At 41.8% G+C, this 26,647-nt stretch overlaps 1 protein-coding gene across 1 annotated transcript in view; it reads right to left on the bottom strand.

Moving 5' to 3' along the window:
* Window positions 1-26,647, bottom strand: part of ank2a (ankyrin 2a, neuronal) — a 77,152-nt gene that overhangs the window by 41,773 nt on the left and 8,732 nt on the right. The window contains exons 2-29 of the mRNA XM_034607201.1: window positions 16,169-16,270; window positions 10,773-10,871; window positions 9,894-9,992; window positions 9,467-9,565; window positions 9,174-9,359; window positions 8,814-8,837; window positions 8,313-8,321; window positions 7,719-7,817; window positions 7,210-7,308; window positions 6,939-7,037; window positions 6,505-6,702; window positions 5,553-5,651; window positions 5,337-5,435; window positions 5,105-5,203; window positions 4,757-4,954; window positions 4,532-4,630; window positions 4,234-4,332; window positions 3,673-3,870; window positions 3,387-3,485; window positions 2,919-3,017; window positions 2,711-2,809; window positions 2,503-2,601; window positions 2,297-2,369; window positions 2,061-2,111; window positions 985-1,111; window positions 823-901; window positions 627-727; window positions 183-218 (exon numbers count right to left, since the gene is read on the bottom strand). Coding sequence (XP_034463092.1) covers window positions 183-218; window positions 627-727; window positions 823-901; window positions 985-1,111; window positions 2,061-2,111; window positions 2,297-2,369; window positions 2,503-2,601; window positions 2,711-2,809; window positions 2,919-3,017; window positions 3,387-3,485; window positions 3,673-3,870; window positions 4,234-4,332; window positions 4,532-4,630; window positions 4,757-4,954; window positions 5,105-5,203; window positions 5,337-5,435; window positions 5,553-5,651; window positions 6,505-6,702; window positions 6,939-7,037; window positions 7,210-7,308; window positions 7,719-7,817; window positions 8,313-8,321; window positions 8,814-8,837; window positions 9,174-9,359; window positions 9,467-9,565; window positions 9,894-9,992; window positions 10,773-10,871; window positions 16,169-16,270 — 2,867 coding nt within the window. The remainder of the gene's footprint in view (window positions 1-182; window positions 219-626; window positions 728-822; window positions 902-984; window positions 1,112-2,060; window positions 2,112-2,296; window positions 2,370-2,502; window positions 2,602-2,710; window positions 2,810-2,918; window positions 3,018-3,386; window positions 3,486-3,672; window positions 3,871-4,233; window positions 4,333-4,531; window positions 4,631-4,756; window positions 4,955-5,104; window positions 5,204-5,336; window positions 5,436-5,552; window positions 5,652-6,504; window positions 6,703-6,938; window positions 7,038-7,209; window positions 7,309-7,718; window positions 7,818-8,312; window positions 8,322-8,813; window positions 8,838-9,173; window positions 9,360-9,466; window positions 9,566-9,893; window positions 9,993-10,772; window positions 10,872-16,168; window positions 16,271-26,647) is intronic.

Raw genomic sequence — 26,647 nt, 5'->3', positions numbered from 1 at the left:
CAATTTGGTTGGAACATCTCTAGTTTACAAAACTTGTGTTCCCAAAATGACAAGTCGTGCATAATGAAATCATGCAGGCAGACATGATGAGAATGAGGTGGGGGTCGAGTAGTGGATGAGGAAAAAGTAAAGGTACAGAGGAGAGAAGACTGAGAGAGTAGCCAAAATCAAAAGAGTATCACCTGCTGTTGTCATGGTCTAGGCACGGAGAGGAACGGCTAGAAGCAGATACAAAACACACACAAACACACACACAATCACAAAAAACAGCCAAGACGAGAGGAGGCAAAAAATAATTTGTAACCAAAAAGTGAATAAGGAAGAATGAGAATGACAAAAGTGACATAAAAAGACACAGAAGCAAAGATCAGAGAAGGAAGAGAGATAGAAAACCCAGATGTGAAGGAGTGAAAGATAATGTGAGGAGAAATTAAAATTGATTCACAGGTGACTCATACACTGCTGATATGAACAGTGACTGCGGAAGATGGAGTCTCCATTTCAAGAACAAGTGTGTGTGTGTGCGCGAGAGAGAGAGAGAGAGAGAGAGAGAGAGAGAGAGAGAGAGAGAGAGAGAGAGAGAGAGAGAGAGAGAGAGAGAGAGAGAGAGAGAGAGAGTCATATACCCTGAGTGTAAGAGACTGGAGGACAGCACCACATTATCAAGGTGCTCAGCTCCCCAGCTTAGACGGAACGATTCCTTGTCTTCTCTCGATAACGTTGACACCTACAGACCAATAAAATCATTCATTGAGTCACTTAAGACCCTCAAAAAATAAAGATCTACCTATTCTAAACTCAGGATGTATGTTTTATCCTCACCTGGTGGCTGGTAAGCATGTCTTCGATGAGAACGCCTTCTCTCTGATGGAAGCTTTGGTGAATGGGAGTGTGCTGCTGCCTGTTGGAAAAGCCAAACGTTTAATGCCCGTGAACGTATCTTAGATGTACGATTAGACTCCGTTTGAGAGTGATGATCGTGACCTGTCCAGGTTGTGGCTCATGTAGCTGAAGCCGTCCAGGTAATGTCCCGGAAGAGAGTCATCTCCCAGCTCCCTGAGATCCTCTGCTCTCAGGTACTCCCCACCATCCCCTGTCATGGTGTCCTCACCTGGGAGACAAACGTGTGACATTTGAGATATTTTATGAAAAAAAAAACATGGAAGTAGTTCTGGAGGATTTTAGTCCTAAATGTGTCCACAGTGCTGCTGCTCTTCCTTTTTATCTGTGTTCAGAAGCACCTGAGAACTGTGAGTCGTGAGTTGGGAAAGAACGTACCGGCTGTCGTGATTGACAATGTCACGTTGATGAGTCCCAGCCGCCGCTGCTACAGAGCGCTAGTCGCCTATTTATTCATGTTGAACTTATCACATGTCCAAATTGCACCAAATTGAACGCTGCACTTCCTTGGGCCCTTAACAAAGAACTTCAAGTATGAAGCCGATAAAATGAACAGTCCTCGAGATATGAGAGCCACATACAGAGATTTCTGGAATTAGTAGATAGATGAGATACTTTTCTCTTTGCTCATTTTGAGGTGTTTCACACATCAGAACAAATACAACTTGCAAGCAGGAACAGGTGCTATAAGCATACTGTTACTTCAGAGCATTTCCCATTCCACATAACCGTCATGATTATTTCCACATCCTCACACACTTTGTGCCGTTAGTTTCAACCAAAGCATTAAAACACAATCAACAACACTCTAATTATACACCTATAAACATAAAGGTGTTGGATTAAGGTCTGCTCATGTAAAATCAGGTTTATAAACGCACAATAACAAAACTTATCGATTCTCTGGGAGCAGAAGACCCGGGGGTTTACAAAGTTAAGAGTAAAAGGCCGAGGACAAAAATCGATGGTTTTATTTAATTTGGAAAGAACTTTGTAACTTTGATAAGACAAGTGCAATAACAATGAAGTTGATTAATATTATAATTGTTTGTATCGTTGTTATTACTGCACACTATCAAAATGATCATACAGATTAGCTACTAGTACACACAGAGAGCCCACACCAAGCAGCCATAGCAGAGCAGGGCATTGTGCGGTACCTTCCAGCTCCACAGACATCTCAAATAAGGGCTCGTCCTCCAGCCTCAGGGCTATGAAACACACAACTTTCAGAACCAGAGCTTCAAATCGACATCACCCACAACATACATCTCTTTATGACTACCGCAGAAAGGGGGATTGTGTGTATCCTTAAAATCTTTGTACATTTCTTGGATAGGAAAAGAACGAGTTTGATATCATCTCCTTCTTGCTTTTTATGTTCAGAGTAACTCACCCTCTTCATCAGAAACATCAAGGATCTCCGTCATGGTCTCAGGGACGTTGAGCTTGTGTTTCTCAGTGACCGTCTGATGTGACACCCATTTTCAAAGTCATGGAACAAATATGAAGAGAAAAGACACATTTTAACTCAGCTTTGTGGGAAATGTAACGTAAGTGATCCAATGTCTGCAGCCTAAAGGTATCACACAGGTAGTTTACCGTTGTGGTGGTGATGACCTCCTCAGAGACAACTTTCAGTGTGTCCACCACAGAGATGTAACCCAGACGTCGAGCAATCGACAGAGCAGTGTTTCCATTCTGAAGGAAAGCAGGGCACAGAGTTTGGGCAGAAGAATTAGATTCCATAATCACAACAGTGAAAACAGTGAACAGTTTAGGAGAGTGAAGTGGATTTTTTTTTTCTTACCACTGTAGTAGCATTGGGTTTGGCCCCATGTTGCAGCAACACGTTGATTATGTGTGTGTTTCCTTGTTGTGCAGCCTGGTGAAGCGGTGTGTAACCGTTCTGTAGAGCAAATGAATGAGGTTTTGTAGGTTCAATATGATTCTGATTGTATTTTGTCTCTTTAACTGAGCAGAGTTTAGATGCTTCAGATTCAACATTTGAAGTCTACCTTGGTTTTGGTATTGACGCCGGCTCCTTGCTGTAATAGGAAGTTTACCATCTTGCCATTTCCATAGTGACAAGCCACGATCAGAGGAGTATATCCGAGCTGAAGTGTGGAGGATGATGCAGAGAAAGAAAATGTTATGTCCACATCTGCTTGAATTGTTATGATCCAACAAATAAACGACAAACTGGCGTAGATACCAAACCACCTAAGTGCTGTGGACGTGAGATGCTTCCAAAGGCCAGTAGGTGGCAGATATGCTTAATTTCTATGAGTGGCATATTTAAAAAGCAGCTTATAAACACAGACAATGGCAGTTAATACACACATAGACAGACCCATGTCCTGCCATGATTCTCTAATATATCACCTTAGAATTAAATAAATCCCGTAACTTCAATTCAGTCTCCTCAGATCTAGGTTTTGACTGATTGTGTGAGTGTGCACTTGCATGTGTGTGTCTGTTTGAACCTTAGTTTGTTGATCCAGGTTTGCATCATGTTTGGCCAGAACTTCTGCAGCACTGACTCTGTCCTCCTGGGCTGATAGATGCAGAGGAGTCAGTCCGCTCTGTAACACATGATGCACAAAGTTGTCCACCATTGTTATTTGTATTATATCTAAAGCAACACAACTAACTAAATCTTTGCTGCGTATTCTGAATGTGAGAACTAATGATGCTCCTTGCACCCACAGAGGATCTTCTCAAAATAAGTGTCTGACAATATTAAATTGTGTGTGTGTGTTCCTGTGTGACCTTGGTGCCTGTGTTGACGTGGGCTCCTTTCCCCAGCAGCAGACTGGCCATCTCAGCATGTCCTTCCTGGGCTGCCAGGTGTAGAGGGCTGACTCCCTGCTTGGTCAGAACGTTGGTCTCTGCTCCATACTGCAGCAGAGCTAATGCGATATTCTTCTGGTTCTTTTTGGCTGCGATGTGAAGAGGAGTGTAGCCATTCTGAACAGGGAGGATGGTTAAGAGTTAAATACTGTGATACAACAGAGCTAAAACAAACAGAATGCCTCCGCCGACCACCGCAGTTTCAGTCTCTTTCACACTCAAGTAAATTTGTACTAAATAAGAAGAAACATGTTCCAAAGATGCTGCGTTTGCAAGACAAGGAATTCTTGATATATCGTGTTCACAAGAATGGGACGGACGGATGGACAACCTGAAAACAACACCAACAGCAGGGAGGCATAACAAAGGCCTGTTAGCATCACTCCCTTATCATGCCAATATGTTTAGGGATGTCGAAGGAAACAGTTCATCAATTAGTAAACTGTGTCTGTATGACTTCTTTGATGTGTTCAGTCTGACCTTTGCGGTAACATGAGGCGAAGCCCCTTTATCCAGCAGCAGCAGAGCTACTTCCTGGTTGTCATAATGAGCTGCCACATGTAGCGGAGTCAGGCCACTCTGTAAGAGGAAGCGTGTGATTACAAAACTGAGATTTCTGTGACAGAACAAAGTGCTTTTTTATGATTTGAAAACAGTTCTCTTCTTCTCTGTAATTAGTCAATTTGAGAAGGAACAAACAAATGAATTCTAGTCGGAGACTGAAAGACTGAAAGATTAAGTGCTCCGTGTATCTCAGTGAAATTAAAAGCATCACCACCTTGCCAGCATCGTCGAGAAGAGCTTTGCGCTGAAGTAGAAGCTTTGCTACGTCGAGGCTTCCATATTTAGCTGCTACATGTAATGGAGTAAATCCTTTCTGCAGAGGGAAAAAGGAGAGTGTTCACGCTCAGCTGGATAATGAAAAAGAACATGCATCCATTTGCCTGATCTATCAATGTTTCTCTATCTGTGTGAATCACAGCCGACAGTGTCCTCTGCTCACCTTGGTGGCCATTGAGTGTGAGGCCCCGGCCTCCAGCAGCACGGCAGCAGTCTCCACCTGCCCCTCCCTGGCTGAGATGTGGAGGGGAGTGTACCCGTTGGTGGTGGCAGCATCAGGGTGGGCCATGTGCTGAAGCAGCAACTGGACTATGTCTGTTTTCCCCAAACGTGATGCGATGTGGAGCGGAGTCTGCTCCTCCTGTGGTTGAACGACGAAATAATCACCCAGAGGTTCAGGGATTAGAAAAACATAGACGTGTTAGTCAGAGGCAGGCGACGTGACCTGTGTGTATTAAAATATGCTCATTCGCTATCAACAGGAGACTCTGACGACGCGGCGCTGACTCACCCTGGCCATGGCATCCACCAGCGCTCCATTTCTCAGCAAACAGCGAACCACTTCCATTTGACCTGCTCGTGCTGCCATGTGGAGAGCTGTCTCCCCACGCTGATGAGCACACACAGAACATTAATGAGCATTTATGAGACACAGTGCTGAATGAAACACTTGCGATCCGGTAGTGTGGCTGCCAAGCGGGCGCACTGACAACCTATATTAAAATTCTCAAATTCCTACTCACAATGTTACGGACATCAGGGGAGGCGCCGTTCTGCAGCAGAAGCAGAACAATGTTGAGGTGACCCATGAAGGCGGAGACATGGATTGGAGTCAGACCAGACTGGAATGAAAAAGAGACACAAAGATACAGAAAACAGAGAAGATGAGCATTTAGAGCGAAGGGGAATGTAGGAGTGTAACATACGGACAGATGCTGTCCTGAGACATTCCCACAAACCTCAGTAATGGCCTGGATGGAGGCGCCATATTTGACCAACAGTTCCATCACCTTCACCCTGTTCTTCTTACAGGCAATGTGGAGCGGGGTGAATCCATTCTGTCAGAGCAAGTGAGAGAAAGATTAATTTTCTAGATGATCTACAGCTAAGAGAGAGTGTTAATTTCATTTTATTTCAATAATGTCATTATTGTTATGTTTGTTTTTTATTTCTGGCAAAGAAGATGCGTTTTCCCCCCTGTCCATTTGTGTATTTGTTTTTCAGTCGGATAACAACAAAACAACTGAATGTATTTCCACAAAACTTGGTGGAAGGATGGGCCATGGAAAAAAGAAAGGACATTTTGGGATAGATGTGGACATTTTCACTAATTTTCATGGGAATGATCCATGACATATTTAGGAGAGTGATTTCTATGAGTTTGTGCAATTTGGAGTGGATCCAAATAAAAATCTGGATCTTGTTTTCTCATTAGTTTGTTTTTATTGTTGTGAATGAATGTTGTTCTTAGAGTAATTGTGTTTGTCTTATCATCAGCAGATCATTCTTCCTCGATGGAGATTATGATTTCATGATCTGCATTGTTTTCTTGGTTTTGCTATGATGCTTGATTAGACTGGGTTTAAAGGGACTGTGGGGCCTTGGTAGAGGTGTGCACGCAACTGAGTGCCATTCTAGTTTCAGGAGCACTCTTGTGCACTATTTTCATATTGGTATTCATATTATGTGACCATTACTTTTTTCTTCTGGTGACGAAATCCTACTGTATGTCGTCAAGCAGCTCATCTCTCATTCTTTAATATGTGGCTAATAGTACTATATTATATATTAACCTGTGTCCATGTTAAGCCACTGTAAGTTTGTCACTCTTGTCTGCATGTGAGTATATTGATGAGTGTGTGTATGTCTATTTTTGTGCTTGTGCAGCTGTTATTTTATGTGTATACCTACCAGCGCTCTAGCATTGGGATTGGCCTTCTTGTCCAGCAGCAGCTTGGTGACTCTGTAGTGGCCACAGTGAGCTGAGACATGCAGTGCTGTGAGGTAGTCCAGGGTGACATCATCAACAGGTGCCTTATCCTGCAGCAGGAGTTTAACACACTCGACGTGGTCTCCCTGGGCCGACATGTGCAGCGGGGACAGTCCGTTCTGTGTGTCAGATACATGGATAGAGGCCATAGGTGGTTAGTAAAAAACACAAAGGAGTAGGAGGTGGAAAATATGTGAAACACAAGTAAAGTGTATTTAGTGGTTTTCACGTGAAATACTGAAAGCCTGTGTTTTTAAGTAAACTTTATCCTGGAGCCAAATTGAAGACACATTTAGTTAATTGCAGGAATGATTCTGGGGTAGAGTAGGTCAGTGCTGTCACAGCCGTTCAATACCTTGGTTCTAGCTAACATCGGTGCTCCTTTCTCCAGCAACAGCTCCACTGCAGGGTCATGTCCACTCCTGGCTGCACAGTGCAGGGGGGTCAGTCCGTCCTGGACGACAAGTAGACACAAACACATGAATATACACGAAATATCGTAGTTAATCCAGTTTGGGCTTTTTGACAAAATATATAATTGATATGAAGTAAGTATACCAGAGGATAATTACACAATTATCACAATTTAATGAAAACCAATGTCCAGATTGAAAAAAAAGTCTCACCCTGGTTTTAGCGTCTATTTGACCCCCTCTGTCCAACAGCAGGGCCACCATGTTGATGTTACCTCTCTTGGAGGCCACATGGAGCGGAGTTATCCCATTCTGGAAAACAATGAGGGAAACAAAGGAAGGTTTACCTCAATTCCCATTTACACCAGTATATTTCATGATCGTCAGTGGGAGCTCACATTATTCCATTCTTACTCTAAAAGTGATAGTTTCAGTTTTATTAATATATGATTAAAATTTTTGTTTCTGTTGAGTTGGACGCAGTTATTGAAAGTCACATCACTATCTATCCAAGAAACTAAATTGTGAACCAGTGTCAGCATGGCTATTTATCTGCAAACGTTTTACATTAGAAACTATCAGGGAAAAACCGTTAATAAAAGCTTATATTAAAAAGAAAAGTGATGATTGAACATAGCAAATACACAGGTCTGGAAGCATCTCAGTGAAATGACACAGCAGAGCAGAAAGCTGTGCTGAAAAAGTGGAAATTGAGGCGCTACCCTGGCAGGGAAGTCCACAGCAGCTCCTCTGTTCAGCAGTAGCGTGGAGACGTTCACGTTACCATAGTGAGCCGCGATGTGCAGAGGGGTGAACCCACTCTGTATGAGACAGACAAGGAGAGACAGAGGAAGGAAGGCAGGGAGGAAGGAAGGAAGGAAGGAAGGAAGGAAGGAAGGAAGGAAGGGAGGAAGCAAGAAAGATAGGAAGATGAGATCTTTCTGGAGCAGATGAAGGAAGAAACCTGAATCTGCTGAAGCCGTATAATGATGAGGCATCATGCTGAAAAATTAAACCAGATGTGGTGAAAGAAGAAGCATAAAAAATTTTTGCATGACCCAAAAATAGCACATGCAATAAATAATGAATGCAAAGACTTTGTAATTCTGCCATGCATGGTAAAAAAAAATACAACAAAGAAACTGAGAAAAAGAAACCACGAAAAAGGTCAAAGTAAAAGACATTAAAGACTCAACATGAAATACAGAAAGCAACTACGCACTGTGTATTTGCTTGGACGTACAAATGGAAATGTATATATAAGCTGCATATATAGATATTTACGGTACACAATTGTAGGTGGTCTCAATCCTTACCTTCCCATTCTGATGGACGTGGTGCAATTTAATTAAGAAAAAGAGTTAACTTAAATATTGATTTGTTGTTACAGAGGAAAAACAATGATATCAATGTGCACAGAAAGATACATGAAGCAGGTTATGCAGAGAAAAAAATAAATAAATGAAAGAAAGGAACTGTCTAAGTATATAAACATGTCATGCTAATAAATTCTAGATACATATTATTTCAATTTTAATGAATAAAAAGAGGAATAAAGTAAACAAAAACAAATATTATAAATGACTATAAAATGCAATAAACTAACATTCTCTGATATCTTTTATTAGAACACACTGTTTTTACTGTCAGCCATGCAGGAGAGTGTATTACAGCCTAGTCAGTTGCATGCATTCATTTTTAAAGACACATTATTCTGACGTGCAGGATTGTACAACTCCTGTTAAAAAAGGGACAGATAAGAACCAAAGAGCTGAAAGAGATGGTCAGAAGTGATAAAAGGTGACGAGTCTGTATACCTCAGTGGTTCTATTGACCATCATCTGGTTAGGATGCGTATATAGAGAAAGGGGAAATAGGGAGTCGGGTTGTTAGGGAAAGGGCTTCTCACAACATTCACAGATTAAAGACAGGGAAAGTCTCCATGGTCACACAAATAGAAAAAACGAAAGGCTAAGACAAAGGAGGAAACAACGAGAGGCACTGCCCATTAATATTATCTTATTCCTAAATCGGAAACAAACCTAATTGAAGAAATGAATAAAACTCAGTTCATTCCCTCTCTTATTTTTTAAATACACTCTTTTTTCCTGTTCTTCCACCATCTTCTCCCTCCCCCCCACCCCCATATCAGTCTCTCCCTGCCCGCTCTCCCTCACCTTCGACTGGACGTCGGCATTGTGGTCGTTCTGCAGCAGCAGCGCGGCCGACTTCGTGTCGTCTTTGCGGGCTGCGATGTGCAGGGCCGGCAGGCGAACCTTACCCTTGGTGTCGTGCTCCAGCAGCAGGGAGACCACGGAGTTGTGGCCCTGCTGGAGAGCGATGGCCAGTGGAGTGAAGCCATCCTGGATGAGCAAGAGAAGAGAAAAAGGAAGAGGAAAAAGACTCCAGTTAATTTGAATGAAATGAAAGGAAAATGTGCATATTGTAGTAAGTGTATTCATTAACCAACCTCTGTTGCAATGCTTTGGTTCCCTTCACTTTCCAACAGGTACCTCACCACCTCCAAGTGATTCTCCTGGGCTGCCATATAAAGTGGAGTGAAGCCATTCTGTAGAAACAATAAATATATTGTAATAACTGTGAATAAAGATGGACGACGTGCCTCCACTTCCTCCCACTGAACAAAAATGAAGCTAAATGATCTTGGATACGGTTGCTGCCATGTGGGGAAAAAACTGGTTCTAATTCGGAAAGATTTGGTGCATAAGCCTGCCACCAGGGGGCCACCACGAGGCGATCAAGTTGATTTGGGCTTCACTTTTGGAAAGCTGTCATGTTGTCCATATACAGTCTTTGATTTACACACAAACAAATTTGATGGAGATCATAGTCTTGGTGTTTTGTATAGATAGATGTAGCTTATTTTCACTTCTCACCTGTGACTGAGCGTTGACATCCCCTCCTCTCTTCACCAGTATACGTGCTACTTCTTTCTGTCCTGCCAAGGAGGCAATATGGAGGGCGGTGTTTCCTTTCTGCAGAGAGAACTAGGATTAAGGCCTCCAGCCAAGTATATACGTGTTTGGTTAAATCATCTGATGTGAACGTCGTCTTCCTTGTTTCGACCATGTGATTGTTTTTTATTTTCAGGATGTGTAAGTTACTGACTATTAATACCAAAGATCATACTGATGTCAAACCAAGGACTTGGACAGGAGAGTGACAGATTCCTTGATAGCTGTTAACTGTCTCTCGCTGATAAACCTGACACATCAGACATCCAGTCAAAAAACAAACAACCCTCTCTCCACTGAGGGTAAAATATCTATTAAGATGTAATGTGAAGCCACTGTGACCTGTTTCTTAGTTGAAGGAACACATTTTATGTCTTGTTATAAGAACCTCGAGTTAGTTTTAAAAAGGAAAGTATCTAAAAGTACGAATTCTAAAAACAGACATAAGACATTTTTGTTGGACCCTCATACCGAACACCACCAGCCTCACGAATCAAGTTTCTCAGTTCAAGTGAGAAGCATTGAATTACAGTATTTCACAACTGATGCCACGTATTACGTTGCTTCTTTCTCTTTTTTTGTCTTTCAGTCATCAAGCTGGAGCTCTCACTCTTCCTTCCGCCCTCCCTTCTTTTTTTCTCCTCACATATCCTCCCCCTTTGGGCTAAGGATCAAACTGTGCTGAGTTGCTTGGTAAAGGCTGATCAAAATACTAATCTGTGTGTGTGTGTGTGTGTGTGTGTGTGTGTGTGTGTGTGTGTGTGTGTGTGTGTGTGTGTGTGTGTGTGTGTGTGTGTGTACCTTGGTGGAGGAGTCAACAGGTGCTCCTCTCTCCAGCAGCTCCTCCACTAAATCGGTGTGTCCCTCCTTCGCTGCCAGGTGCAAAGCATTCAGACCATTCTGAAGAGAAAACATCAGCAGCATCAATCAGAAGAGTTCAATAAAACATATGTGGCTCACAGATTATTGCAGCGGTGCACGTGGAGTTACATAACAAACATTAATGCCCAGGCCACTGAGCTTGGGTCAATGCATATACCTGCATTATACATTACAGGAAGCAGAACATACAGGGTGTGGACATAATAACAACAAACCAGTAAATCAAAATAGAATATTCCTGCAATAAATGCTTATGAATACAAAATTAATTGTGAGTTATGAGGCAACATTTCAATGTATTATACATGTATTATAAATATTTCAACATTAAAAGCACTGTTATATGTGGTAGTATACCAATATATACCAATATTAAAACCAGGAAATTTGTATATTTAAAAAGGCAGTGAATGTGGAATTGATGCACTGAGGAACAACTTGAACTTAAATTTAATGTAACACGTTCACAAGATAAATCCTGTGCAGGGTGATTTATAGTTTCAAATTTTAAATATGATCATTGATTTTGAATAATAGCCTAAAATGACATATTATGACACCAATATTTAGAGAAGACACTATTATTTAGAAAAGGTAAAGAAAAAAGGTAATTAGAAACCATAATAATAATAATAAATTATTATTATCAGAAATGTCTTCGGACATCAACGTCAATCTCAAATACAGAAAGTGCTGTTTCAGTCAGGAAGGTGTGATCAGAACACCTGAGGCCTCGGATCCATCAACCACAGCGACAGGTCATCACAACACAATCTATACAACACACATGTGAAAATGATATTACAACTACTGGACAAACACGAAGAAGAAATCACCTCATCCTCCTCTTCTTCCATTCTGGGCTGTGTCTCTCTGAAACAGCCAACTAGGGGGAGTACTTCACCGCAACCTCGTCTTTATCCTTTCTGCTCCTTTTCTCAAACCAAACATCTCTCTCTCTCTCTCTCCGTTTTCTTCTTTCCTTTTTGTGCCTTCTCTTCCTATTTAAATCTTTGCTATTCTCTAACGTTTGCTTTTCTGAAGCAAAAACGATTTCTAAATAAGAGTCCGAGTTGGACTTAGAAGTGATGGAGCGGAAAAGATCACCACAGGTCCTCTGCCTCCTTCCTCTGCAGCTCAAGCTTCTGGGTCTCTCTCGCCCCCTTTGCAAGTTCCCTCTGGGTTGGCTTAAAGAGAGGAACTGTTGATCCTCTAGATGGAGGAACTGCTATGTTGCGAACAACAACACACACACACACACACACACACACACACACACACACACACACACAAACACACATTCTCACTCTCACTCTCTGTCTCCGAGTTGCCAAATGCCAAACAGCCAAAGGGGTATCATGTTTCTGCACAGTCATAGAGGGTATGTAGGACACGCACACGCACACGCACACACACACACACACACACACACACACACACACACACACACACACACACACACACACACACACACACACACACACATTGAGAAGCTACTGTAAATGTCAGCCTTTCAAAAAAAAAGAAAAAAAGAGGTGATTCCTAAGAGGCCAAAGTTTGTGAGTCAGCAGTGTGTGTGTGTGTGTGTGTATATATATACATACATAGATATAGATATAGATATAGATATAAAGACATTATATATATATATATAGATACACTAGAGCTGCAATTAACAACCATTAGGCAGCTCATGAACCATGACTATATTTAACTCGTTCATTTATTATTTAGTCTGTAATTTGTCAGAGAATTGATCACTTTCCCGAACCCAAAGTCTTCAGATTGCTTGTTTGGTCTAAAACAAAAGCCTAAGATATTGAGTGACAGTAATTTACAATGAAATAAAACATGGAAGCTGGAAGCACTAATAACAAATATATTTAAGATATGTGAATTACAATCCATTACCAGAACAAAAGGTGACAAAAAAGGAAGAGAAAAAACAAATCTTCCAGATTCCAAAATCTTCAGTAACAGTTTTACTTGATTATTGACTTAAACAATGAATCAATAACAAAAAAATAGTTTTTCATACTTTTTGTTGATGATCAACTAACTGGTTATTACAGTTGTTTAAGCACTTTCATGAACATCATCATTATTTTCATAATCCCCATCACTCAGGTTGTGTGAGGCAACACTGAGTTGGAAACCCAGTGCTTCTCATGTCTAATAATAATTACCCGTCAGTCAGTGACATCTCTACTGCAGCAGATGAAATGAAACAACTTTCAAACGTGAGACTAAATCCTCTTCGCCGCAGTCAGAGAACATGCAGGAAGTTGAGTTTCAGCTTTACATGTCAGCTCTGAACTCACTGACTCAGCAAAAAAATTACACAATCTTATTAAAGAGTGTTTCAATCACATTTCTCCTGTTGTGTGTTCCAAAAGAAACAAGCAGAGAAACACACATATACACACTCTGTCACACAAACTGAACTGATCTAAATCTCCATTTCCTCTGAGCTGCAAGGGAAAGCTTCATTTAGCTAATGGACGTACAGCCCGACGCAGTGATCCCTGCATGGCAGCGTGCAGCTCGGCCTGAAACGGCTCCGTCCCAACGCAGATTAATATCCCTGCGCCCGTGACCACTGAACTTTGTTGTAATCACACGTGGTAATAAAGGGAGCTGGTTTATAGGTCCAGGTGTCAGAGGGGATGAATGTCAAGAGGAAAACGGGGGAAATAATGTAAATGAGTGCAGATTAAAAAGTAATATCACTCACCAGGGATTAACATTTGGGTAGATTAGAGGGGAAGTCCTCTAACCGTGAGGACATGAAACTAAAATACAAGCACTGGTTTAGAACTAATTCTTTCTCACACACACAGAGGTGTATTTTCTACAATTTGTAATTCTAAAAGAAAAAGGTCTTATACTATAAAAAGACAAAAAGATGCATGTTACACAGCCTTAAATCTGTGAGATGAAGACACAAATCTGTGAGTCAGAGAAGGATCATTTGACTGTTGATCTGTGAGGTTGTCTCTTCATCTTTCCCTGTAACTACGTTGGACAGCTGACTGTCGTTGGCATCAGACTCTGGCCCTGACCACCCTGTTGCTGCTTTCTAGGATCAGACTCCTCTGTTATAAATGAACACGCTGCCGAGGCCCACACTCGGAGTGACGCACCAGTGTCTCCAAAGGACTTGCAGATTTACAGAATGATTTCATATTAGGATAAAGTTTGCGCATGATATCTGGTGACATAGAAATATATAAAAAACATATATATGTAAGTCATACATATTAATATCATACTTTAAACCAGTGTTATAACTGTGAAAATATGATGTAATCGCCACCCAACTTGTTTATACCTACAGTTTTCATTTTAGCCAAGTGATGACAATGCACTGACACACTTTACTAACCCCACAAATTCAATATGTGCTTGGATACAAACCAAGGTTCCTTATTTTTAAAGTCCATGCAGATAAGTGAGTTATACTTCCAATTAACCAGAGCACAGATTTCAGATTATTATCAAGTCATGTTTGTTGATGCTCTTATCATCAGAGCACTGACTCTGCTGACTGCTGTCAGCAGTGCTATACAGTAGATAATGGCTCTGTGGAGTGCTTGGCCACTGACTGGCTCATTAGCTTGAGAGCAATTTCCCTGCAAATAACAGGTAACATAACCCTTTGAATGATCTAAGCTTCCTATCATTGAGCTGTTTGTGGAAACCAGTATCTCCTTGAATTACCATTAAGGTTTAAATGGCACCATATCTGGGGAAATTTCAATTACCGCTGTTAGAATGCTTTTTACTATTCTGCAGTGTGTTTGTAACTGGCAGCATCATCTGTATGTAAACATCCAATAATTATACATTGATCCCATGTCAGTGAATGCGACCCTGCAAATTCACCCTAGAGTTATACTGGAAAAGCTTCCTTTAGACCACTGTCAGCTTTAAACTGCTCATGACAATGGAGTCACAAACCTGTGACCATGACTACAGGAATTCTGAACAGCTGATGATGATAGTGATCACACACAGTGTCACATCAGTCTATCAGATGTCAGAGTCATGCAAACTACTGGTCAAACTACATGCGTGTAAAAGTACAAGACTTCTATACATGTATACATGTATGAGGGCAAGCTTGTGCATGCACTTAGGAAAAGGGCATATACACACACAGCTGGTGTTCATCTCCCCTGACTCCTTACAAAATGACATTTACTCTATTAAGGTATTATCATCTCTCTCTCAGACACAATCACACAGTCACACACACACACACAGTCACACACACAAACACACACACTAAGTGATCACATCGCTGGGATTTAAATGTGAAAATGTCACTTGCATGTTCAGTCATCTGACAAGGGCTCAAATGTGATCATCTGACCCCTGACAGATACTATGAAGGGCAGGGATCTCCTGTTGCAGTGGGGAGGGGGGGGTGGCATGTGTGTGTGTGTGCGTCCCTCTTGATGCAGAAAATAAAAGTCATGCTGTCCATGAAAACAAATAAGTGGTATGTGTGAGCAGTTGGCAATTCCTGTCTGCCAACCAGGCGTATAAACAGTTACTAGGTGAGGCCAAGAGCAATGACACATTAGAAACAACGAGGAGCTGGCTACGTTGAGCACAGAGTCACGTAGAGAAGTTCTGCACCTTCCTACCTTGTGACTGCTGTAAATCACCTGTGGATGACATAGATGGGCCGGGTGGGGGGGGGGGGGGGGGGGGGGGGGGGGGGGGGGGGGGGGGGCAGGCACAGAGCTGTAGGGGGACATGTCTTCTGCACACTCCCAAATCCCTCCTCCACAGTGGAATGTGAGGGTGGGTGTGTGTGTGTGGGGGGGGTGAGAGCAGCTGTCAGGGGGGGACCTTCAAGTGCAGCCGAGATTGGAGGCAAGAATGGGTGCGGTGGAGGGAGGGGAGGGGCTGTGATGTTGTGTTAACACATGTTCTTCTGCCACAAACAGTACATAATGTGTCACTTTACAAACTTTATTGTGTGTGTGGAGATTCGGCTCAGACACAAAGCTACATGACCGGAGCTGTAACACAATTTCATGTCGACATGTGAAAAAATGCCGCTCCACCCATTCCAAGACACAACTTTGACACAGTCGCGGTGTATGAATAACTCAACAGTGACTGTTCCCAGCATTTAAGTAATGGATGCAGTTTACAGACAAATGCTCTGCAACATCTGGAAGGTATGAGCAGCACAGGTTTGCTACATGAAGGCAAATAATGTTAAATGGCTTACCGTACATTTTCTAAAAGAATAATGTACATTCTTTGGCACAGGTTCTGGTGGGAGGAGGTTTTCTTACCTGGTTACAAGTGCTGATATCTACTCCATTTTTCAGGAATTCAAGGACTTTGTCGATGTTTCCCGCCCGGGCAGCTCGAAGGAAACTGGTGTTACTGTCGGACTAGAGGGATGAGACAGAATGAAGACTAATATTAGAGAAGAAGTATATATATTATTTTTGTATCGATTATCCTGTAAGTATTGCAGGGGATCTGGAGCTAATCCCAGCTGACATTGTGCGAGAAGAACAACTTGTCACACTCAGATTCGCACCTATGGACAATTAGAGTCTCAAGTGAATCTAACCCCAATCCGCATGAATTTGGACTGTGGGAGGAAGCCGGAGTACCTGGAGAAAAATCATGCAGAAACAGGGAGAACAGCCAAACTCCACACAGAAAGACCCCAGATTCGGGGGGGGGGGGGGCCAGATAGACACTAGTACCCCATGTATTGATACTACAGTCCTCTGTAGCAGCCGTGGGTTCAACTCTGGCTTGTGGCCCATTCACATTTGTTTTCTTCTGTCAAATAAAGGCAGAAATGGGCCCAAAAATTTCGTTTTCAATTAGGTTTTAGTTTCATTAAGTTTGGCAGATAACATGTACAAAGAAAATGCTGTGGATTAATTCAGAACATACTGGCATTTAGGTCATACGTTATTCATTACACAAAAAGGATTATGCTTATCTTTTACCCATGCACATACAAACAAACTATCTCACTTTTGTTTAATAGCGCGCAATAGAGCTTTTGCCATTTCATTATTTTAAAGTGCTATTTTCCCCATTAAGTTTGCCATTGTTCTATTTATGAATATCAAATAATTTAAGTTTCTTTAGAGACATGGATGAAGTAGCATGTTGTGGCTAAAATACAGAAGTCAGAACTTCTTGTATCAATAATTTGTGTGAGCAGACTTTTCTAAATTTAACCACCAGGCACCAAGGCTGCACAGGCAGCTACAACACAGACAGACACACACACGCACACACACACACACACACACACACACACACACACACACACACACACACACACACACACACACACACACACACACACACACACACACACACACACACACACACACACACACACACACACACACACACACACACACACACACACACACAATGTTGTGTTGCATTTATGCATAATGACTCACTGAATTTAAATTTAAAAGTTTTACACTAAACTCCTGGAGAATGTTGACCTAGCTCTGTATGTAACAGAAGAAACACATCTAAGGGGCCTCATCCTCTGACCTGGATTCAATTTCAGCTTTTAACTCTCCTCAAGACAACCTGAGCCCTCCTCAAAGTATTTACTGTAACACAACTCACAGTGGTAACCAGAAATATCCCTCCAGCAAAGAATGACAGTTTAGAGCCCAACAGATTATAGAGATAAAAATTTAATCTAACAGTAAAACAACAATATGATGAAGAATATTCTTTGCGAGCACATTTTAAATCCACCAAATACCTCAGAGTTATAAGAGGAATATGTCTTAAAATAGAAGAGTTATTTTTATAAAAACTGAGAGCATAGTGAGACCACAACAAAATTTAAAAGTTTCACAAATTAAACACTACTAATATATAACAGTTTTGCATGACTGTTTTTATTTGTATGCTGCCCAGATGCACTGATAAAAATGTATCCGTTATTCTGTTATTCTTTTTGTGTTATTTAAGTGTTAAATGCCCCCAAGAGCTCAAATGAATGTGAATAAAAACATTGTTTTGTATGAACAATGCTCAAAAACCCAAAGCTATTCAGTTTATTGTCTCTTCAACCAAAGAAAAGCAGCAAATCCTCACAACTGCCAGAATGACAGAAGGGATTTGTTGACACTTGTGCTAAAGTAATGACTCAAATGATTTCAGCAGAGGAGGAGTGTATTAGTTTGTCTGTGTTGGCAAGGATTTAACCTCTTTCTGATGAGGTTAAGACAGAACACGTCAGTCAGACACCACTGGCTGCTAACTGGCAGGATCAGCACAAACTCCATGTTGTGTGGCTGAGTAGAACCAAGGGTCAAATGCCCTACGTGAGATGTCACCTGACACACACACACACACACACACACACACACACACACACACACACACACACACACACACACACACACACACACACACACACACACACACACACACACACACACACACACACACACACACACACACACACACACACAGGAAAATACATGAATGCACACACACACACACACCACAACATCACCTGCAAAGAAATTATTCTTGAATTATTCTTGGTTGTACCGGCAGCACATGTAGCAAACTACAAACATCATCAGAACTTTGCTTCTCCTTCTCCACTTCTTACCAGCGAATCATCAACTTCAGATCCAGAGTCAGCAGATCCGTAGTAGTCAGAGTGTTGGTTTAAACTCCTGCCACTCCCAGTGGTCCTTAACGCTCTATCTGATCCACACACCTCACATGATGCTGCATTTCCCATGGTTACTTCCTAAAACAGGGGTCTTTCCTCTCTCACTTTAAGACTGTCTGGTGCTGTTCGGTCCAGTAAAGTCCAGTGCTCGTGGGTTTCTCACTTTGTGTCCTCGGATAAAAGCCTCTCCAGCTCGCTTCCTGTCGTTTGGCTGCATCAAGCAATCTTACAGCCTATTAAATGTGTTCTTGTCTTCGGTCCAAACATAATTAATGCCACCACAAATCTCACTTACTTCGCCATTACCACCACTACATCCCCTCTCTGTCCACTTGTATCCCTTTGCCCAGCCAAAACTCCTCAGCTTCACACACTTCTGGCTCTGTCTTAGTGCGAGAGCCGAGGTCCAGTCTTTCTCTCCGCTCTGTCCGGAGAAGAACAACTGCTACCATAAACATTTAACCCTTGCTGTGTCTCCGCCGTGGCTATTTTTACCTTTCCCCATTCTCCATTTTATCAAGAAGACACCAATCCCTGATGAGTGTGTCCAGGGTGTGGTGCACGACAGCTGGGTTCGAGTCTGGAGGGAGAGCGCTTGGCCTGCCCTGCTCTCCAGGAAAGCCGAGGCTCATGATGGAGTGATACAAGCAGGAACCCAGACACTGTAGTCGGGTCAAATGTCACTAACTTTACAACCTCACACAGATTCCTTTGGTCATCATTAAAGGAATTTAGAAAATGTTACGTCATGTACACGTGGTTCAGAATGTTTTATCTGAGCTAATATTCCACATACTGGTTCATAACTTGTTGACATGCCTCTTTGATGTAAACAATTGACCCTCTGTCATAAACGTAAGCAGAATTGTCAACTGACTGACTGTTGAAACACATCTGAAGACAACTCTGCTGTCAAGTAAAGCTACAATTACTAGGCACTGATTTCACAAATGTTTGCCTCAAGTTTTCTCGTAAATATGTCAGTGTTATGTGTGTTTGTGTGTGTGTGAGTGTGAGTGTGTGTGTCAGGTTTTTAGTCATTTGTGCTTTCCCTGCTGTCTCATTCATCTCTCCGCCAAGCACACTGCACTAACAGAGATTGGATTGATTGGAAACCAGCTGTAATCTGTGTTCTGTACAGGATTTGTATAGATTGACCTGCAGTCGCTCCTGTGATGAAAGCTACTGGATTATACACTGGACTGTGTCTACGTCCATGCTGACACGGAATTCAGTATTACAGAGATCTCATCAGCAGCAGCGTTTAACGACTTTTTTATTCTTTTCAAACCATTCTCAGTATTAAACAACCAAATATACTCACACACTACCTCTGGATGAGGATGGAGCCCTAGTTTAATAACTTTCTAACATATACAACTACAGACTCAACGGTGTGAGGGGTCTGCCTCATGAATTCAAGTGACTACAAAGAGCCATTTTGGAGGATGATTCCCCACAATCTGGCATCCCAAAAGTTGTTTTTGATTAATGGCTTAAAGCTGATCTGTACAGTTAGTAAATGATTTATTCACCATTATTAGTGCTAGTGATTACATGCTTATAGACTAAATAATTGGTGCCTAATCAGACAGTGATATCAATTTCAGGTGAGAGTGAAAAGTACAACAGCTCAAAACCATGTTTTAAAGGGTTAGATGCTTAAGGTTAAGATAAGATCGGATCAGATAAAATATACCTTTACTTATATTCCCTTGAGGAAATAAAAACTCCAAGGAACAAACTATTTCTTTAGCTTTGATAAACATGGGACTTTTTCACATGAGTTTTATTTCAAATAAGATTTGGTCCATAAAAGGTCCAATACCACCTGAATGTAAACTCCCACTGAGCTTGAGTCCATATCTATCACCAACTTCACCATCATCCATCTTCCTCCTGTTACATTGATAAACCATGTAGGAGGACAGCGGGACAGCAGCCGCACCAGCATGAAAGGTCGACCACATTCACATCCCACACTCACAAAAAGTCATAATATGGTACTAAGCACAGTACACAAAACAAATTATGAGTGAATGTGATTTTGTTTTACCAGCCGCTTTCGCTCAGCTCTTTCTCGATGCCGCCTCCTCCTCTCCCTGGCTTTTTGAAGAGCGCAGTACTCTGGGTGTTGCTCGAGGTCTCGAGCTTTCTTCAGGTGGGCTGCAGCGTGAGCCATGACCTCACTTTTCTACCTCTGTTTGTCTCAAAAAATGATTTCACAAGGTGCTGAAGTTTTACTTTGTTAACTTAGAAATGTCCTTCCCTGACATGCACCTTAATTCTCCTGCAGACTTCAAGTGTTCACCCAAACTCCTCAACTAAAAACACAATATGATATAAAATAAACAAAAACTTGCTAAAGAGGTATTTTAGCTCCAAAAATTATCATCTGGAAACAGACTGGTGACTTGATTATGCTTTCCCTTATCCTCTTCTTCCAATTTCTGTTCTTGGAGTCATCTCCGCATTTGGCCAGGAAACAGCTACTGGATGCTCATATTCTCACAAACGTCCACACATCCAAAATGAAAGTCACATTCGTGTGTGCAAACATGAAACAGGGCAGGAGATGATGAACTGAAAAAGGATGAGTGAGTGACGAACGTAAGACCCAACCACTCACACACTCAAATACCCACGGGGAACAACCCAGTCCAGATGCACATGAAAACCCCACTCGATGTGAACAGATGTAGCTATAAAGCATGTGTGTGTGTGTGTGTGTGTGTGTGTGTGTGTGTGTGTGTGTGTGTGTGTGTGTGTGTGTGTGTGTGTGTGTGTGTGTGTGTGTGTGTGTGTGTGTGTGTGTGTGTGTGTGTGTGCTTTTGTGTGGCATGTGCACGTGCATGCATGTGAGTGTTAATGAGTGTATGTGAGCTACAGTCACAGGAAGGAGTGTGTTGTGTAAGGGGTTTAGGAGGCTGCATGCCAACGGCCGGCTGACTGTCTATATACCACTGAGGGACACATGAGGAGAGGGAACCGTTAATGGGTGAGGAGGGGGGAGGATGGGGTGGATTAATAGTTGAGGGCAGGGAGAGCGAACAAGGGAATGAGCAAAATATTTTGTATAGAATTTTCCAGAGAGATAAATAAGATAAAAAAAATGTTAAAGGTTTTTTTTCTCATTTTTCTATGAGCATAAACATATGCATTTATCCCTTGACTTATTGATATTACTATTCTTTGACTTTAGATCACATTCGTGAGCTGGATTGTAATTTCATTCTACTGTGCACTTGTCTTGTGTCAATGACAATATATTGACTCTTGATCTCTTGATCTTATACCGTCACAATAAATTTGACAAGCTGCTTGCATCATGAACAGAGGACCACTGTGTTACACCTTTCTTACTTAATTATGCTTGAGCAGTCAATGGTAGACCCCGACCATGGGGTGAGAGGTCAAATGGAAGGGGGCCTCAGCTTTATGTGTATACCAAAACACTTTCGTAATTTCTATCTTTTGGCACCGGTTGCCTTTTAGATTTGTTAACAATACATTTAAGAAAGATATAAACATGTAAAAATGTAACATAGAGTTGTTTTGGATGGAAAGACAGCATTTGTTTATGTAAATGGTGAAGGAAGCAATAAAGGAGACAGTGAGGTGACAAGTAAACTGTTGAAATACAAGCAAGTTAATTATGGAATAAATTAAAACAATAAATTATGAAGACAGGGCCTCAGTAAGGAGGAAGACGAGAGGTGAGGAAGAGAAGCATGATGAAGGTGGGTACAGTCTGTCCTTCTGTGAGAAAGCGGAGAAGACGGGACGCTCCACTTAGTCCAGAGGGGGACCAGCGGGCACAGAACAGTGGCTCCCAATCACCTGCAAGTTACAGGCTTCCCCCTGCGTGGGGAGAAAGTGGGTCGGCCCGAATCTCAACTGCAGTGCAGCCTCAGTACTGATGGTGGCTGATGGAATATGATTTGACAGCTTGTGTGTGTGTGTGTGTGTGTGTGTGTGTGTGTGTGTGTGTGTGTGTGTGTGTGTGTGTGTGTGTGTGTGTGTGTGTGTGTGTGTGTGTGTGTGTGTGTGTGTGTGTGTGTGTGTGTGTGTGTGTGTGTGTGCGTGTGTGTCTTCGCCACCAGCAGACGGATGTCAAGGTCTCTCACTGTCACTGCTGCGAACGGTAGGAGCTTGAAATTTCAGCACCAGGGACAGGGCCACTATCTCACACCTCTATTATGTTCACACATTTTGCCTGATACGATTCCTTCGGCTCAGTCACAAACAATGACATCAGCATTTTTTCTCTCTACTACTAATAATGAATGCGACAGATCTGCTGAATCACCCCACACTGTAATGGTGTCTCTAAAACGTTCAACCCTAGTGCATTCAGCCTGAGTGCTTCATTCAGTTTCCTGAAGGTCCTGCTGTTGGAAGGAGCAAGCCTCTCTGTGCTCTGCTCCTCTAGCACCCTCTACTGGTCACAGAGAGAACATGGTTTTCTCAAGGCAACAGCTACAAATATTTGGTTTATTTCAGTGAGAAGAGGTAATGAGGGAACAATAATAGCGGCGATTACTGTGAATTAAAACTTATCATCTGACCTTACTTCCAATGATTACTTTAAAATAATGTAATTTAAAACAAAACACAAAAATAGTGCATATCATTGTTAAGTATCTTCAACATTTTATCAAGTTTTAAAAAGTGTTTTTAGCACTTTTCATAAAAAAAACCTAAACAAAATGTGCGTTACATTGAAAAGCAATAAAAGCAATAACAACAATGGCCCCGACCCCCACCCACACGAGGCAAGACAATATTAAAGGGAACTGAGGAAACGCCATCGTAAATCTCATAAATCTGAAATGAGGAAACACCACAGGCAGGTTAAAAAATTAAGATTAAAGAATAAAGATAAAATAATAGAATGCTGGACGATATGAAAGAGAGAAATGGATAAATATAAAATATGAAAAGAGGAATAAACAATATGATAGTAAAGCCGTATACAGGACGGTATGTGCATGTCACTCAACAGGCATTGCTTTTATTTAGGGCAAACTTAAGCTGTATAAAATACAGCTTAAAAAGTAGGCTGAAGTTCGACTGTCCTAAAACAAAATGACCAAAACAGAATCTTGAAATGTCTGCATGTCCCACTTTCAGTGCTTGGCAAGACTAAAACACTGAAAAAAACTTTCTCTTTACAAACAATAAAGTGCAAGCAAATCTAAACTTCTACCAACAGCTTCTGCAGTGTCTGACTTCTTGAGTTTCAGATTTAACTGTAAGTGTATTGATTAGCATGTTAGCTGATCCTGAAACAGTTTTCCTACACTTAACTGTGTGTGTTCTCACGCAGTTTGTACTTTATATCAATACTGTGACATTTTTTTTACGTCTATGCATCAGCAAAACCTGATCGATGACCCCTGCGGCTGGTCTCCATCACTCGTCCAAGGTAACGAGGATTAGAGGAAAACATTAGAAACTGAGGAAGTGTGTGTGTGTGTGTGTGTGTGTGTGTGCCTCAATTTGGGTTTCAGATTACATCGGGGAGTGGGGTGGGGTGGGGTGGTGTCCAAAGAGAGTTGATGTGAGTCTCTTGTTTCTTACTGGTTTAGCAGATCTCCCAGATGGGGAGGAGGGGTTAATGGTCTGCCTTCCATTTTATAGATCCAGAAGCTTTTATATGAGCCATTAGGCCTCGATGATAGACAGATATGAGAGACGCAGAGATCAGCACATGGATCCCTGCACGTGCCTCTTCGTGCACTTCAAATTGCAGGTTTGGTGTTCACAAGTGCTTTCACATGCACAAACACAAACACACACACACACACACACACACACACACACACACACACACACACACACACACACACACACACACACACACACACACACACACACACACACACACACACCAACATCAAGTCCACGACCAACCAAAAGAAGTGTAACTTTATCAGTAAATTAAAATGAATTGATTGATTCTATAATATGCATGTGAGTGTATAGCAAAGTGTGTTACTTGTTAATGAGCTTAAACAAACACGACCACTGGTTGTTTTTTTTTTACTTTTCTCTCTCTGCTCATGAAAACCAGCGTCTTGTTTGTTTTGGTCATTATCGGTGTGGTTGTTTTGGTTGTTGCTGTTGTCGTCGTTGCTGTTTATGATTCGTCTGCCTGCTAATGGAGCCACAGTGCTGACTCTCGGAGTTATGCCAGTGATGAGTGTCTGGCAGTGTATAATGCATCTTAATGGAGGAAGGATCTGTCTGTTTTCAGGTGACTCATTTAGAATTGGAGAAGCTCATGCATTTTTCATCAACAACAATTTTCGACCCCGTCCCAACTGCTCCTCATTCGAGAAAGGCTAGTTTTCATTAGAGCTGCTTGGTTTAAGTGATGCATTATGCGTAATGTTAACCTGGTAAGTGAGTAACTGAAAAGTCTTCCTGTGCAGAAGTAAAGCAGTAGCCCAGATTCCCTCGTACTTCACCGACAACAATGAGAGGCAGATGTAGAAGAGATGACCTGAAGGCTGAAACCAGAGACCCAGAGGCTTTCCATACTTTAATGCATCTTCCACTGCGATCAACACAAGTGCATCACTGAGTGGGTTCTTCTAAAGGCCTCTAGATGCAGTCCAAAGATGCAGGCGAGCATTGATTACTTCTCTGCACATCCTTTTTTCCAAAGAAAGCTCAGGCCTCTGTAGTTAATATAAATGTTGTATTACAGAGATTACAGTCAAGTCTTAGTAGTTTTCACTCCCCATGTCACTGCAGCTAATAATTATTTTACATTCAGCCAATCAGAGTAAATGCCATTTGCAACACAGTCTGCACTTTACATTATTTTAGACGCTGGCTTCATAATAAAGATAAGTCCAGAGAGCTGAAGCAACATTTCTGTTCAATCTACACTCAAGACAACAGCAGGAGGTCTGCAGTGCCCACAGGCTCAGAATATGTACACGCACGATTGCAAACACACACACACACAAACACACACACACAAACTCAAACATCCTTTGCCCTTCGGGACCTTAACTCTGGACTGCAGCTGAACCCTGCACCACATGTGTGTGACATGGGAAATAAAAATATTCAATCCAGTTTTAGTGTAAAGACCGATTTTTGCTCCTGGGGGAAGGTTGTGGTTTTAAACTCTTATTTATGAGCAGAGACTGACACTTTATACACAGCAAAACATGTTATAAATCAGAGGTAAATCAATTACGTGTTATACCTCCTCACTGTGCTTACACAATGTGTAAGCTGCATATCGATATATATTGAACCTTTGTCATATTGAAAATTATATCGCCATAATTAATGATATTGCAGCCCTATTTAAAGCAAAGATTTCTACGGTATGTTGCCCATTGGAGAGGTCTGTGCAAATAAGGAGAGGTCTGTAAAAAAAATGTTGCCTTGCTCAGACAAAAAATGATCAAGATCCAGAGTAGAGACAGTAATGGCTTGGCTCACAGATATGATTTAAATGTCAAGTCATATTGCAGTCTTTTTTTACTGCTGAAGAAAGGTCAGAGCCGTAAAATACACAACACACATGCTCTCCCTCTCTTTCTCGCTCTCTCTCTCTCTCTTTCTCTCTCTCCCTTTCCTTCTCTTTCTCTCTCCCAATCACAGTGTCAAATTTAATAGAGAGCAGGGGGTTGCAGACGGTTCAGGATCCAGATCAGACCACACCCAAACACAGGGAGTAATGACACTGAGACAGTGGTGGGTGAAGTGGTGGGGGTCTGAAATGAGCTGGGAGGGAACAGACGGAGTGTTGATGGGACATATAACGTTCATATAGTCACAGAGAAAGTCGAGAAGACCACACCCTGCCGGAATAGAAGCAGCAACATTAATGCATTACATGACGAGCTCCATTCGTCCTTCGGTGTTGCTACCATTCTAACAACGCTGCCCATTTCCGTACACAGACAAGCAGCAGCCTTACACACAGACACCAGTACCATATTAACAGATTGCTTGCAGGGTTTGCTTTTTGCTCCATTAGGCCCACGGCTTGTTGTGAGAAGAAAAATAGGAGCACTCTAAAACGATCTAACTGACCAAATATGCAGAGGAA

The sequence above is a fragment of the Hippoglossus hippoglossus genome, chromosome 1 (assembly GCF_009819705.1).
Source record: "Hippoglossus hippoglossus isolate fHipHip1 chromosome 1, fHipHip1.pri, whole genome shotgun sequence".
Lineage (NCBI taxonomy): Eukaryota > Metazoa > Chordata > Actinopteri > Pleuronectiformes > Pleuronectidae > Hippoglossus > Hippoglossus hippoglossus.
Note: the sequence above shows the minus strand (reverse complement) of the source record. Positions and strands in the feature narration are given on the sequence as shown.